General features: G+C 41.4%; 2 protein-coding genes, 1 long non-coding RNA gene, 2 other non-coding genes and 1 gene segment (V, D, J or C); 4 read left to right on the forward strand and 2 right to left on the reverse strand.

The window, feature by feature from the left end:
- The window catches only part of LOC146516137 (uncharacterized), a 204586-nt gene that overhangs the window by 135688 nt on the left and 53315 nt on the right, over positions 1–15583 (forward strand). The window lies entirely within an intron of this gene.
- The window catches only part of LOC146516140 (E3 ubiquitin-protein ligase TRIM21-like), a 102697-nt gene that overhangs the window by 33799 nt on the left and 53315 nt on the right, over positions 1–15583 (forward strand). The window lies entirely within an intron of this gene.
- Positions 1291–5265, forward strand: LOC146516142 (Ig kappa chain V-V region T1-like). The segment is given in 4 exon segments: positions 1291–1410; positions 3738–3929; positions 4039–4191; positions 4835–5265. Coding segments are annotated over 4 exon segments (531 nt in total).
- trnak-uuu (transfer RNA lysine (anticodon UUU)) lies at positions 5745–5817 on the reverse strand. Its single transcript has one exon. It is a non-coding gene; the product is annotated as a tRNA-Lys (tRNA).
- Positions 6471–6543, reverse strand: trnat-ugu (transfer RNA threonine (anticodon UGU)). The gene has a single exon. It is a non-coding gene; the product is annotated as a tRNA-Thr (tRNA).
- Positions 7205–15583, forward strand: part of LOC146516145 (E3 ubiquitin-protein ligase DTX4-like) — a 52662-nt gene continuing 44283 nt past the window's right edge. Inside the window, exons 1-2 of one of the 2 annotated variants that reach the window (XM_085162027.1) lie at positions 7205–7486; positions 9997–10223. In XM_085162027.1, the coding sequence (XP_085018153.1) occupies positions 7422–7486; positions 9997–10223 (292 nt within the window). In that variant the 5' untranslated portion in view covers positions 7205–7421. Of the gene's footprint in view, positions 7487–8796; positions 9748–9996; positions 10224–15583 lie in introns of those variants that run through there. The other variant, XM_085162028.1, reaches the window with a different exon arrangement.

Consider the following 15583-nt stretch of genomic DNA (forward strand, 5'->3'; position numbering starts at 1 on the left):
TAAACATTTTCTCTCCAAAGGTTTTCATCCTGACTCTGAGGACCTGATGGGTTCACGGTCGAGTCCTCAAAATATTTCTCTGTATCCACAGTTATCTGGTTATAGAAGGAAGTTTTGGTGACAGATTGATCCGACAAACAGTTAAAATCTGACTCAAAGGTCCCGCCTATGTTTCAGTTCATGTTTCAGTAAAAATCAGTTCAGCTACATCTTTACATTTTAAAGTTAATCAACTAGGTCATCAGTGTGAGGCCAAAGTCACATCTAAATGTCTTCTGTTAACTTGAGACTTCTGTTATTTCCTGTACTATCATGTGTGAGCCATAACAGGCAAAATAAACCTGCACCAACTAAAAGAAAAGCCCCCATATGACCCACTTCCCCATACGATCGGGAAAATCCAAATCCAACCTAACAAAGGTCTGACTGTCATATCAGACCTGTGAAAGAGACGCCCCCGCCACTGCGCCGTTCGACCACATGCTCCCCTGTAATGTTTTTAAAAAGGGTCGCTGATCCTTTGGTTAATGTTTGCTTTATGATATTTTCCACCTCAGGTCCTCTCACTAGGTGACAGTTGTTTTGTTGTTGTGTGCTCGGGGTTCATCTGCTTCTTAGAAGTTCTGCCATTTCTGTGGTTTTAACTTCCCTTTGTGTCAGCCTGCTTCTCGTGCTCAAACTCCAGTCTTTATTTCAAGATTCACGATTCTTTATTGTCGTTATGTAGACACAACAAAACATACAGTTATACTCCTTCACGTGGCGCACATTTAATTAACAGATAAATGCAGTGACGTGTAAAAAGTAAATATATACAGATACAGATACTCATGCCTACATAAGCACACAAAAATAACAAATACATGTATGACTATAAAGGCAAAAGCAATAGGAATGAACATGAGATATTCACAGACTATGAAATGTACACAAAAAACTGATGATTACATGAGAATATGTGTATATCAGGATGTAAACATGCAGAATCAAAGTCGAATATTGCAGTTTTTACTTGTGTAGTAACATTTTATTACTATAATTTAGTTCCAAATACGTTACAGAGCAACAAAGTACTAATATTTTTTTTAATAGTTTATAACCATTAACAGGTTAAGCAGAACTTAAATGCTAAGTTAGCCATTAATGTCAAGGTCACGTTTCCGGATCTCCATGCAAGTCTTACAATGGGATGATTGTAAGACTTGCATCAAACTACTGTGGAAAATTCACCTCACGGCAGAAGTGAAAGCAGTTAAAAGTAAGAGAATACAGAAGCAGGCTTTCAGTGGAAACAGCGGCTTGGCAGCTGAAAAGGAAGTGGTCTGTTAGACCCTAACATCATCATCACCTTCAGGGACACGAAAAATAGATACAAGATGAGGTCTCACTGGATTACATCGATTCTTGCTGGTGAGTAAGAAAAATGCTTCGTGGTGTATCAAAAGTCTGCTTTAGGAAGGAGGCAAATTTCAATGATACTGATGGAAATTTCACCTTCCAGCAGGTTAAAGTTGTGTCAGATGAACAAATAGATATGAGAGAGGGCGCCATGATGGCGTGACATACACTCGATGTGGTTGTACTGACTGTGGTGATGGGAGCAGGACGCTTCATTGTTGTTTTTTGATTATTTTAAATGTTAAAAAACAAAAACTAAACTACAGAAATGCTCATGAGGAGAAAAGTTCAAACATTTTCATCGAATCAAAGAACTTGGGGTCGTCAGGAAGGACTCAGTCAGACTGCACTGCTGCTCGTAACAGAAAACAGCACCCACGATTAGATCAGCAAACTCAGACTCAGGATACAAGAACTCACAGATATGTTCCACTCAAGTCACAAAAATAACTCGACCTCCTCCAGCTGATTCATAGGATACGTCTCAAAGAGAGAATTGAGCGTCATCTGCATAACATTTTAAATCTACAACATTAATCATCTTAATGATCTTAAAACCCCTTTCCTCGCTTTTAATTGAATTCTGATGCTCTTCTGTGAAGATGGTAGTTCATAGGTGCTTCTCCTCCAAACTGGCTGTGGGTCTGCTGGGAGTGTCGGATAAAAGATGCAAATCCAGAAGAGGAAATCCAGGAAACCTGGAGGCTACAATTACTGCCAAGAAAACCTTTCCAGTCTCTGTCCAGTCAGGACAGAATTACACACTAACTGCATAAAACTCAATGTACTGACCTTACTTTGAGTTTGATTCCATAAAAAGTGACAAAAACATTAGTGTCCGCTGTTCACTGCGTGGGAAGAAAACTTCTTTTTACAGCGAAAAAAACCCTAAACAAGCACCGAGTAGCTACGACGTAATGGGAAACTCACAGAAAAACTCGCGGATTCTTCCACTGACCGCTGCACACCTGCACCAGGGTAACCCTCCGCCTCCTGCTTTATAGGTGAAAATAGAGCAACAGGACCGCTAGTCTTTGACTTTATTTATTTTCTGCTGTGTTTTACTTGCATCTATTTGAAAGACTGAGTGTAAACACAAAAAATATTTTATATTATGTGCTGGAATGTGCAGAAAATAGGTTTAAATATTAAACTAATTTCTTCCAGTCAGAGAATGTTGCAGATAATTACATTTTTGCTTGATGCATAAAGTTAAAAGATTAAAACTAATAAAACAAGTTTTAAAAAGAGACTTTTCCATTTGATTACATTTTGTATGATGATTATGTAGAAAAAGTAGAATTGGGCTGAAAGATCTATCACTTTATCACCTATTCAGGTTGTAAATCGTGTTTTTAAAAAGTAACTAAGTAACTAAGTAATTAATTACTCTTGAAAATAAGTAATCAGTAAAGTAGCGGGATTACTTTTTTGGGGAAGTAATCCGTAATTAGTTACTGATTACTTTTTTCAAGTAACTTGACCAACACTGACCTGAATACACTTTGAAGACTGAATGCTTAAAAAGCATTAAGGTGTTATATGTTGATTAAACAGCAAAAAATATTATTTTTAACCATTTCGAATGGAAAAAAAAATGAATCCGCTGAGTGCTTCCCATCACAGCCAATGAGTTCTTTGAAAAGTTTTGGATGAACAGACTGTAAGTAAATGTGAAATGAGCAATACTTTTACATGACTGTGGATACGGAGAAATATTTTGAAACAACAGAATTCAGAAAACACTTTGCCGCAGTGCAAAAACATCAGCGTACATGTGGTCCAGTTCTTTGAATCTGTGGTTTCCATCCACTGAGTAAGATAATCATTTCAAAAGGAAATATTTTTCAGTTTCTGTGCCAGCAGCCTTGAGTGTATAATCATAGATTGTGTATGACAGATAAACAGTGATGTCACCCCCTGGTTTGGAATTCGTTTTTAAGCCAAGTTAGCATTTTTGTCACCATCATGTTTGTTTGTTTGGAGACAGATGTGATTGCATTCATAAACTGTATGGATGCACATACAAGCTAATTAGCTGCCGTGTTATTTGTCAGAGAATTCAAAGTGACCCAGGCACTAACAACATAAACTAGCCATGTGCTGGCTGCAGGTGCAGATTTTTCCACCAGGTTGTAAACCTGTTATTTGTGCTGTGATTTATAGATATATAGGAGACCCTGGGGACTCACTCAGAGTCTGAGAAAGGTTCAGGTGGACTTTAGACGAGCTGCAGTTTTTCAACAATCCCACTGCTTGAGTAAAACTGAATTTTAAGGACACTGCAGAGTCTCTCTGTGTGGCTCGTTAAAAGTTGGTGTCCCTCTGATCCCCTTCAGAGCTGATTACATCTGGGCTCTGGATGCTGCTCGTTCCTGCTGCTGAGGTCCAACACGTCCAGCTGGGTTCAACAGCCAGCGTGGGCTGTAACCTCTCCTATCTTTATGACACAACGTGGCTTAAGCATCACCCAGATAAACCTCCCACCATGATCTTCTCTGCCAGCCTCAAAGAGGGACGACCCATCCAAGGTGACCGATCATCTCACTTAAAAATGTTGGAAACACGCAGAGAGCGTAAGGCTGTGATTTCACTTTGTGAAGCAGGTGACCAGTAACGACCACTTACTCTTTTTTTTAGGGTTTCAGCTCAACAGTCGTTATACGGTGACTTTGGTGAACCGCTCTCTGGCACTGATGATCTCCAGTATCGAGGACAGAGACCTGGGGCTGTACTACTGTATTTCTTACGTAAACTCAGACTTAAAAATTGGGGAAGGAACCAAGCTTCAGGGTAAGAGTAACCTTTAGGTGATATTTTTTCTTTAGCTCAGAGTCTTCCACACAAACTTCCCCTGCAAAGTCCAAGCAGGACAGAAGGTGAGGTTATGTACTTTATGTAAACACAAATTTAATTCAGGAGCTATTTTACAAACCGGGCTGGACATCGAGAAATTATGCAACTTCTAAACGTTTGCTCGGACTCCAGCCTGAACGAGACGGATTCATGAACAGGTTTTTTAGAAAGATGTCGAGTGAAGCGTGGTCTAAAACGGGGGTGTCAGACACATGGCCTGGAGACAGAACTGGTTTGGGAAAGGGCCCAGTTCATCCCACTCACTGGCTTCTGAAAATTTCACTTTTTACTGTACTGACGTCAGTGTTACGGCCTTCTTACTAATGACACGACCCATGGCCTGTCAGACTACACCCAAGTAAGAGATGAAGCATTAACCTGATGAACTTCTTTGATTTACAGCTGCATTTCTTCCTAATGTTGTTTAAATCACATTTTTATATTAAGAAGTCTCCGGGAATAAATGTGGAGTTAAACTTGTTTACACTGAAAGAAATGAGAAAACAGTCAGAGGTGATGCAGGACTTCATGTCTCAGAACACGTTTCACCCTCGGCTTTATTTTGTCTGTTTGTCATCAGTTTCAGGTTCATCTCGGTTTCTTTTTAATCACTGGTACTGCATGATCGCGGGTTTCATCCTCGTGATTATGGTACTGGCTGTTTGTGTCACCCACTGGAAAGCTCGGGCGAAGGAGAAGAAGATGAAGACCGCCATCCGGACCAGATGCTGACATCACCCGTAAATATATGACAAATAGAAGTAATACTTCAACTCCAACACCAACTACACTTTCACAGCTGACAGTTTATGCTCACTATTACATGGATTCATGTATTAATGTTGCATTTGTATATATACAACCTGTGTGTGTATGTCTGGGTTTTTATTTTGTGTATAAAGTGTAGATTCTTTGTTTTTCTTCCACTTCTTATTTATGGCATTCTTATGTTGGGTTGCTAAATGCACTGTATTTTTTCCTTCAAGTAGTTAAAAGGATTTGTTGCTATTTTGCTTATAAATACAGAAAAAAGTGAAGTCTTTGTGTATGTTATTATCCATGTTGCTCAGTTATTTAGTTCCCCACATATCTTACAAAGCTATAAACTTCAATACATCTGGAGACACCAAGATAAGGCAACAAGCAGATACTGGAGGGCGTTGGTTTTCTTAGAAATAAACTGAAGTGTATAAGAAATAAATACAATTTTTTTTTTTTAAATTTTAAGTTTTTTTTAAGTTAAGCTAACAAGTGTAAAGCTGGGGTGAGAGTGGCCTCATAAATAATTAAAAATTATTTTAATTCACTATTGGAGTAACACAACCCGGCTCCAAACAAAGCCTAGTTTTCACCCCTGCATGTCATACTGCTTCACAGAGTGAATGGGTTAAACGCAGAGAGGAATTTCCCCACGGTGATCAATAAAGTATACATTATTATTATAAACACACGCCACAGACCGAAAAACGGTGAAGAAGCAAAAACGCTAACGCCCGAACAGGGACTTGAACCCTGGACCCTCAGATTAAAAGTCTGATGCTCTACCGACTGAGCTATCCGGGCTCTGCACGAATTCACACAAATGCTGTATATGAGGAGACACGTGCCATATAATTATATCGTTTGGGTTTTTTTTTATAACTGGTCCGGATCTACGTTAATGGCACAGAGTCGTTTACAGTGTTTATAGACTTTACAATAGACCCTGTGCACGAGAAAATGCTAACTTCCTGTTTTATGCTAGCTCTGAAGCGTTTCAAAAATACAGGGGAGTGACCAACGTGACAGAACTTGGCTAGCTGGCTAGCTCCCTGTTACAAACTGCTACCTTTACTAAACTGTATGCAGCTACAAAATGCAGCAAATACATTTATACAGACGCAGAAATACCACAACAACAACTTTCTCTGGTTGTAATTTTTACACTACCTGATTTGTAAACAGAGAATCAGGCTACATTACATTAACAAGAATGAGCGAATGACGAAGAACTTCTACAATTCATTATATAAGCACAGAATTCTTTATTTCGATGCGCGTGGCTCATGTGGTCCTCCATAGAACCAAGGTAGGAATTTTGTTTTGTAATCATTTAATTTGGTTTTCTGGGTCTTCACCTTTAATGAGATAAAAGAAAACGCTAAATTCTAGGGAACCTTGCTGGGTCGTCTAGTGTCCAAGACACTGATTAAGAATGAAAACAGAAAATGTTTCACAGGCCCCAGCGAGATTTGAACTCGCGACCCCTGGTTTACAAGACCAGTGCTCTAACCCCTGAGCTATGGAGCCTGGGACGAAAGCGAGAGCCGCCAGTATTGGCAAAATAGTTAGAATCAAGTTAGTAAAACTGACTTTGCAGGAGTATATCAGAAGAACCAAAGCGCCATTATGTTTTACGATATAATTATTAAGTAAAACAGACATTTTTGAATCCTGGTTACACACGTCATCAGTGGAAGCTAATTGAAACATACATATGAAAAAGTAGAGACGTAGAGATGAAGACAAATGACTTAAGACTTTAAAAACGTCTAATCGGCTTCTAAAAGTTGATAAACGTGCAACTGAGTTTTCGTTATTCTGTGATTTCAATTTAAATGTTTTCAGTTTAAATAGAAAAATCTAGATGTCATTCCATGTCCTCCACTAGACGGCAGTGTGCGACCACCCACACAAAGACGACAACTTCCCTAAACCCCTTTCTTTTAAAAAAATATTTTTCAGTGAATTCCCAACACATAGAAAAGGGTTTAATTTTACATTTGAAATCATATTCCACCTGTGTGCGTGTTACAAAAAGTAAGCAGGTCAGTAAACAGAAGCTGAATGTGTTCTCTTTCTTTGCGTCCACACTGGTGCGTTTCTGGGCGTGGAGTGAGGGGGCAGGAGCTGGTGGGGTCCCCTCTGGAGCCTCATAGTTTTTCACCACAGTGTGTTAGTGAAGATGGAGGCGAAGGGATACGTGCCAGATTAATTTCATCACATAATGGAGGCACCATTTTCCCACTTTTAACCCTTTAGATGGATTCTACTTCCTGACTTTTTGGATAGTGTATTTTTCAGATTTCTAAATAAAAGAAGAAAGCGAAGAGTGTTTTTCCTTTGTTGGGTAGAGAGGGGGAGAAAGAAAGGAGCCATGGTTGAGCCGAAAGGATAGATTTTCATTCATGAAGAACCGGGATTTTGTTCCGAAAGTCTTGGAGTGTGTGGACGCAGAAGATCGTATCAACAGGTGAGTGTTTTATACAAGTACTAACGTTTGTGCGTAGATCAAAGCTGTAGAGGAGTGAGTATTTCAGGCCGACCTGCCCTCACAAACCTTTAGATTTTTCTTTGCGATACAAGAAGAGCTAGTATTACTGAGAATATGCTTTTTTAAAAGCAGGAATGAGAAATCGCGTTTGTGAATTTTGCAGGCTGCTGAAAATGAAGTGATTGTGGGTTTAGTATCGAGCCGTGGCGACATTGTTAAAGCTGTTTCGTCTATTGCTGGACTTGTTTTCTTGTTTATATGATTTTTTTATTTTATTTTGGACCCCCTGCTGCTGGTGAAATGTGTCCGTCTGAGTGGACATTCCTCCAGATTTCAGAATTTCAAACATTAGCTACCAAAAAAACTGGACGTTCGGATTCTCTCCATCTCTCCTCCGCTTTTCCTTTTCCTTTTTTTTCTACTTGATCTACTAATCAAGGTGCAGGTACAGGTGGCCTGTCTGAGCGAGAGAACCTACAGGGAGAGTCAGAAGCTGCATGTGTGCATTTGTCTGCATGTGTCTGCATCTTTGGCGTGCGCACTCGTGCGCCTTGAAGAGTGTCCAGCGGTCATTTCCCGGTGCCCTGGGGGTCACTTTATACGGCCGTGAATGGCCGACTGTAGCAGAAGTCTTATGGGAAGCAGGAATCAGCTGAAAGAATCTCAGAATCAACACTTCATCCTCGCTTTAGTCTGTTCGGCTCTCGCTGCAGCGCACGCCAAATACGCACAGAGGTGCGCGCTCGCAGCCTGCCTCCCCCCGTCTTTTTCTCCTCAGTGTCTACCCTTTATTGTTATTTCACTAATAATCAAATGCAGTGTCACGTGAAGGACTAGAACTGTCATATTTGACGTGACCAAATCTGTGTAATACAACAGCATCTCCTCTATCCTGTCCAGTAGGGGCGTGCCTCGCTTTACAGTCGAAAATATTAATTTTCTGTAGCTACACAGACACGAATCTGCTCAATGAATGAACACATGAACAACAGAGGTCACGATTATTTCACTGCCACGAGACTGTGTTGGGTGGGTGAAGATTTGTGATATTTGTGGTTAATTCTTGTCATAAACAAAATGCACAAAATTCACAATGGTGACATCACCAGACTCTGATCTCAGGCTCAGATTTTGTTGACATTAATAATCTGGATAATTTCCATTTAAGATGAACATAGTGTCGCTAATAGTGTCACAGGGACATAGTGTCAACCAGCATTTAAAATTGAGTCATGGATGCAGACTCTCCACTGCTAGTGTTTTGTTTTTTTTGGTTTTTTTTTTTTTTTTTTTTGGGGGGGGGGGGTGTTCCCAAATAGAAACAAACCACGAATAACTCTTTAAACATCTCTAGTTATTCAGTAATATGACTGAACTGTACTTTAACAGCCTTAAATAACACACAGGTTTAGCCTAAGTGACCTTGTATACGTCACATTAGCCCGTCAAGTGTCCCGGATGGCCAGTCTGCCGTGGCTTCTCCAACATCACCACTCCAGGAACAGCAGAACATTTTTTCCTAGACTTCGTTGCAGTCGTCACACTTTACGGAGCCACGCAGTGTGCTGCTTCTGGCCCTCACACCTCTGTGTGTTTAGTTGTAACCATTGCTTATAACTAAGTTATTACATGTTTCATTCTTCTCATCCACATTTTTGTCCAAAGTCAACAAAGCTGTCCCCGCATAAAGCTCTGTGTCTGCTAAAGTTTAGTGAGAGGGTGGGGAGAAAATCATTGGTGTGCATATACAACTTTTCCTTCACTGCCTTCATAAACAGATGTTTATTTGTTTTGAGTGACAATCAGGGACCGGTCCAACCTGTTCAGGGTCTGGCAGTTGTTCTTTCTGAGGTTGCGCTGTTGGAAGCTACTTTCTCAACGTTTCTGTTTGCAACGCCCCAAACTACAGAAGGAAGGCACACACACACACCCACAAACACACACACACTAGCTGTTGCTGTCTACACCCAGCAAAAGGAATCAGCGGCTTTATTATTTTTTTTATTTTTACGCGGCACCGAGGCCGAGACTGGAGTTACCCCAGCGCACAGGAGCCTCCGCACCAGGCCGCCGAGCTCTGCGTGTGTGTCAGTGTGTTTTAGCGCAGCGTGTCGGTGGTCTAACAAAGGCAGGCTGAGCGGGGGCCGTGATTTCCTTCTCCCCGCGGCCATGCGCGGAGCTCGGATCTTCGTGGAAGAATGCGCCGCCTTCTCCCGGCGTTAGCTCAGCCTCGGCTCCATGTAAGTCCCCCCAGCCTGGCTTCGTTTCAGCGCTCGGGCCTTTGTTATTTATCACGACACTGGCTCGCACAGACAGGGAGCGATCGTGGCTGAAACGGAGGGATTATAGCGGAGAATTTCAGCCCGTTCGCTGCGCTTTTGGCCTCTGCTTGCCTTTATTTGGGCTAACAGCCTCCTCTTGTTTTACCTCCACGGCGCTGCTGCTTCTCACTGTTTTCTTGTCGTTTCATCTGTGCTTCTCCCCTCCAGGGCCAACAGTAACAACATGCTCCTGGCCTCTGCCGTGGTGGTGTGGGAATGGCTGAACGAACACGGCCGGTGGCGGCCCTACAGCCCCGCCGTCTCCCACCAGATAGAGGCGGCCATCCGGAGCAGCGACCCCCGCGGAGGGAGCGTGGTGCTCGGCCAGGTGGACAGCCGGCTCTCGCCCTACATCATAGATCTCCAGTCCATGCACCAGTTCAGACAGGACACAGGTAAGCTGGGACGATGGGGCATATGGTGCACGCTGCAGAGCTGTCATGTCGGGGTTTATTTGCAGCCTCCGGGACATAAACTTGCTGCACTGAAGCAGCAGTCCTGTTATGGCCAGGGGTGCTTACAGGATTTCTATTATTGGGGGACCCGTAACGAGGAAGGGGGGGTCCAGTGGAGATCAGAATATCAGAGTGTCGAAAACAGCAGCATGATTGTGAATTTACAGCTTCGGTGTAGTTTCGTTTTACACCTCTTTATTTTTGTAATGCGCTGCGTGGACAGACTAAGGGCCCAAGTGTACTATTTCTGAATATATAAAAGTGTTCAAATGGAATAGTACTTTTATTTTACTTTTTACTACAAGCCTCATTCGCCCAACCACACAAGCACATGCGCACGCAGCTCGTCTCAGGCCTGTTTCAGACGTCTGCTGCGAATCTTTGTACGTAAGTTGGCGACATCGTTGTCGGTATTTATCCAAGTGTGTTATGCGTTAGTTACCTTGTGTCCCGGTGGCTGGGTGCCCGTTCTTTGTGTTATTTTTAGAGGCAAACGTATTTGTCCTTCTACTTTTTCCACTTCTTTCTGCATTGCTTCACATCCGGTTTGAGAGGATACATTTGAAAGCCTCAGCGATAAAGTAGCTGGAAATGCACAGGAGGACTGTGTCCACAGGCCAGCGTTTCACTTCTCAGGTGGTGGTTTGTGGACAATAAACTAGTGACACTTGCAGGTGTAGTAGCCAGAGACTGAACCCTGTCATTCTCTACTTGCTCTCATGCCTGAGCCACGTCCACCACAGCACTGTGGTGCATCGATTTGGAGACTTTTAGGAGAAAACTTTGAAAAGAACTCCGCTATCGCTTTGTCCCTGTTTCATCGTCTTTAGTTCCTTCGCATCCAGCGCTGAATCAAAAAGCGAGTAGTGACACCTGTCGTTCAGAACAAGTACCTAACATGTACATCACTCAGACCCAAGTGGGCCCTAGCAGGCTCCCAGATGTGGAAATTGCTGACACATCTGTAATAAGATGTTCCACACTTCCAGTTTTCTGGTTTCATGTTTATTTTAAAGTCTCTGTTTTCCTGTTTCTCTCACTTACATAACTTTCAAACATCGCTTGTGTAATTGGCGTCCACGTGTTCGTCTAATTGTTCTGTTAATACAATCTAGACACACAAATATAATTTCTGCAGAAGGAACCTGGCAACACACCCACCAATTCGAGGGGTTTCTAAGGGTTTCCTGCAAAGACACCTCTTGCCCAACCTCAGGAATTCTGTTAGTGCACAGTCCACTTTTTTAGCATCTGGATTTTAGCCTCTACTAATCATGGTTAAAGCTTTTTCCTTAAGTCACTGTTTACCCCTAAACACATCAGTATAAGCTTAGACAGAGGTACAAGACAGTGGTGTCAAACATGTAGCCCAGGGTCCAGCAAAGGCTTACCAGCGGCTCTATTACAGCTCTCAGGGTAGCTTTAAAAGTCTCAGCAAAGTCATTAATAACTTAATTTTTAATGTCTTAAATTTGCTGTTCCCGGTGTGATGGTGGCAGCCTACTAATCAGGGGTGTTTGGAAAATTAGAAGTATTTTTAGAGCTTGACAAGCTGTTTGACTCGTAAAGAATACGTATTATTTAGTTCCAAGAACTCAACATGTGAAGACTATAATGCACCTGTAATATAATTCATAAAAATATACATCCGTTTGCTCAGCGTATGACGACTGGGACCGTTCTTACATACCCTGAGACGTCTCCAAAGGCAGTGTTATCCAGGAAAATCCTGCTAGAGGATGCAGTTGATCTGGGATTCTGCTGGACAATCCTCCAGATGTTTCCACGTTTATTTGGGTCAACAGGGCTGAAATATGCGATGTGAGGAAATCGAAAGACACCATCTGTGATCTCTCATAGGATCTGACTTCACGTTTAAAAGGCTGGCTGAAGACTCGAGATCCAGATCTACAAACTTTAATCGAGCCCAGAACATTTGAGAATGCAGAGTTTGGTGAATGGCTTGAGTTTGTTTGGTTTGTCCTGATGTTTGTGGGCTGCGTTTGAGATGTTTCGGACGTTCTCTTATCTGACAACAGAAACAGAAAAACGTACATGAGACCAGTTTCACTGTGAATTTTGTTGCATTGAACAACAACAACAACAAACTTTATTTATATAGCATATTTAAAAACCAGTGGTGTACCACAGTGCTTAACATGCAAGAGGGTAAGATGAAGTAACAGGGAAGGATGAGGGCTATGGCAAGGTACCAAAACGTGCTAGCAGGTTGAATGGCATTAAAACACACGAAGGCAAAAGAATTGCATAGAAAAGCATAAAAGTAGGCTAAGTGTAGAGGATAAAACAGTCAAAAAATTAAAAATGAATTAATAGCTAAAAGATAAGAATAAGCGTTAAGCTAACTATCAAACAAATTCAAATTGTATTTGTCACATACAGTCATACACAGCACGATATGCAGTGAAATGCTTAGACAACTGCTCGTGACCTAAAGAAAAAAAAAGAAAAAGGCTATGAATAAGATAGGAAATAATTAATTAATAATTAATAATAAATAAATATGAAAATTAAAAAGGGTAAATTTAACTAGGAAGGAATAAAATAAAATAAAATATATAAATTAAAGTTGAAAATAAAATAACTGTGCAACAAAATACACAGTATAGAAATATATAAGAATGTATGAATGAAATATAAATATATAAATATACACAATAACAGCAGCTGTACAAGTATTAACTGGAAATGAAGAATATAATGTCCAGTGTTGTGCAATCCACATTTGTAAGCAAGCGTTAACTGGTAGAAAAGGCTAAATAAGTTTTTAACCGTGATTTGAAGGAATGGATGGAATCAGACTCGCGTATAGCGATGGGGAGGTTAATCCATAAATCAGGTGCAGCCAAGGCAAACGCGTGGTCACCTCTAGTCTTCAGCGGAGATCTCGGCAGTACCAGGAGTGACTGGGAAGATGATCTTAATGCTCTAGTATTGGTGTGTGATCTAAGTAGCTCAATGAGGTAGCTTGGAGCTATATTGTGAGCAGCAGGATTTTGAATCGGATGCGATACTTAACGGGAAGCCAATGCAGATCAGCAAGGACAGGGGTGATAGAGACACGCCGCCCACTACCAGTAAGGAGACGAGCAGCATTCTGAACAGTTTGGAGTCTATGGAGGAGAGTAGAGTTAAGACTGAAGTAAAGTGAGTTGCAATAATCCAACCTAGATGTCACGAAGGCGTGGATAAGCTTTCCAAGGTCCCTACGTGCAACATAATGTCTGGCCTTGCTAATAAGACGCAATTGATGGAAACAAGATTTAACAACAGCAGACGCTTGTTTATCAAACTTAAAAGAGCAATGAATATTCAAACAGAGAGTAGGAGAGAGTCAGACGGATATAAACAGCAGACAGAAAGCCAAGTGAGCTAAACTGCACTGAAGGAGATGGGAGACCACGGAAGTGGTAGTTTGAGTATTTGCACGTATATTTAGAGTGTTTTTAACACCTCCTGACGCCTTAGCAGAGCTGTTAATACAGTTTAATTCAGAAACAACGTGTTAAACACCAAAGTCACAAAAACAGTCAAACTACAACAAACTGAAGTTTCATCACAGTTCATGACCTAGCCACGACCGCTAATCTACTGATCCAGCTTCCTGAGCGTAGTTTTTACGTGTACGTTTTGACTTGTACTGATTCATTTCAGTGTTGATGGACTAAATGATTGATCTCAGATGACGCAGGTGTTTGTTTCGTGTTTATTACATGACGTCGTCATTAAAAATAACTGGTTAGGTTCAGAAAAAGGTCACGGTTAAGTGTTTTTGTGAGTGGAGAAAATTCAAAGTGGCTTGCAAAAGCAGCAGGCGGTCTAGTTTTTGGTACTAAGGGGCTTTATATTACCACAGCTTTGATTTTATACTTTCAAGTTTTAAAAAGAAAACTGAAAACGTTGTAGAAATGCATTTTTAGCAAACAGAAAGCTCTTTGAAACAGTGAGAAAGCGTCCAAAACACAACATGAAATCTTTAAAAAATAACAAAGAAAAAAGAAGAAGAAAGTTTTTGTCTTTAAATATTTCTGTGATACAGAACAAATGTTAGTGTGTGTGTGTGTGTGTGTGTGTGTGTGTGTGTGTGTGTGTGTGTGTGTGTGTGTGTGTGTGTGTTGAAATCCAGCAGTATGATGTTTTGGAGCAGCTGTGAATGACCATCACAGCTCTGAGTTCACTGCATACTTAAACACTTATCCACTGACACATGCACACACACACATGCACGCACACACATGCACACACACACATGCACATGCACACACACACATGCACGCACACACATGCACACACACTTTCCCAGCAGCTGCATCCTCCTCTGACGGAGAAAAGAAACAGAGGGACCTCCACTTTGTGGACAGAATGGAGAATTTCGAGGCTTAATGAGCAGAGTTCACTCCTCTGTTGCTCCCTCTGCTCTTCCTCGGCTCTTTCTGCTGCCCGAGTGTTTAGTTTCATCGATAGGCAAAAAAAAAAAAAAAAAAATCCCAGGGGTCTTTCTGTCCGACGTGGGAGAGAGAGACGTGTATGAGTGTGTTTTCGGTGCAGAAGGAGCGAGATAATTGGGCAGTGCGTATTCTTTCGTTCTTTCTCTCACGCTCACATCGTCTTTCCAGAGATCTCGGATTTTCCCAAACAGATGCGAGCACGCTCGTTGTGGTTTTGACATGCACGGAAGGGAGAAAGCGTTTAGAGAAGTAGAAGCTGAGGCGCAGTCTGAGGTTATAACGCACATAAAGAACACTCAAAAAAAAAAATCATGGAAAGAATTTCCACGTAATTAAATTGCTTTATTTCAGCATCATGCAATTCTGTTATTCCAACTTAATGTGCTTGAGTTGGACTAACTTGATTAATTAATGATGAATCAACTGTTTTACTACAGTTGAGTCCAACTTAATTTAATTGAGTTGATCCAACCCACGCACATTACGTTAGTGCAACAAAAATGCTTAATTGTAATAGAAAGCCATGTGGAAATGCTTTCCGTGATTATTTAAAGAGTTGTGTTTTTTTGGAGTGTTCAACAAAGTCTAGAGTCTGGTTAACATAAAATGTTAATGGATTTATAATAACTTCCACTCCATCCATCCTCTTATCTTTACCATGGTGGCAGGGAGGCTGGGGCCTATCCCAGATGTGATTGGGTGAGAGCCAGAGTACAGGACAGGTCGCCAGTCTGTCACAGAGAGACAGACAACTTGCAGACATTTACACTATTTTGGAAACACCAATTAACCTAACCGTAATTGCTGCATGACCAGAGAGAACCCACTGCA

The sequence above is a fragment of the Neolamprologus multifasciatus genome, chromosome 6 (genome assembly GCF_963576455.1).
Source record: "Neolamprologus multifasciatus chromosome 6, fNeoMul1.2, whole genome shotgun sequence".
Classification (NCBI taxonomy): domain Eukaryota; kingdom Metazoa; phylum Chordata; class Actinopteri; order Cichliformes; family Cichlidae; genus Neolamprologus; species Neolamprologus multifasciatus.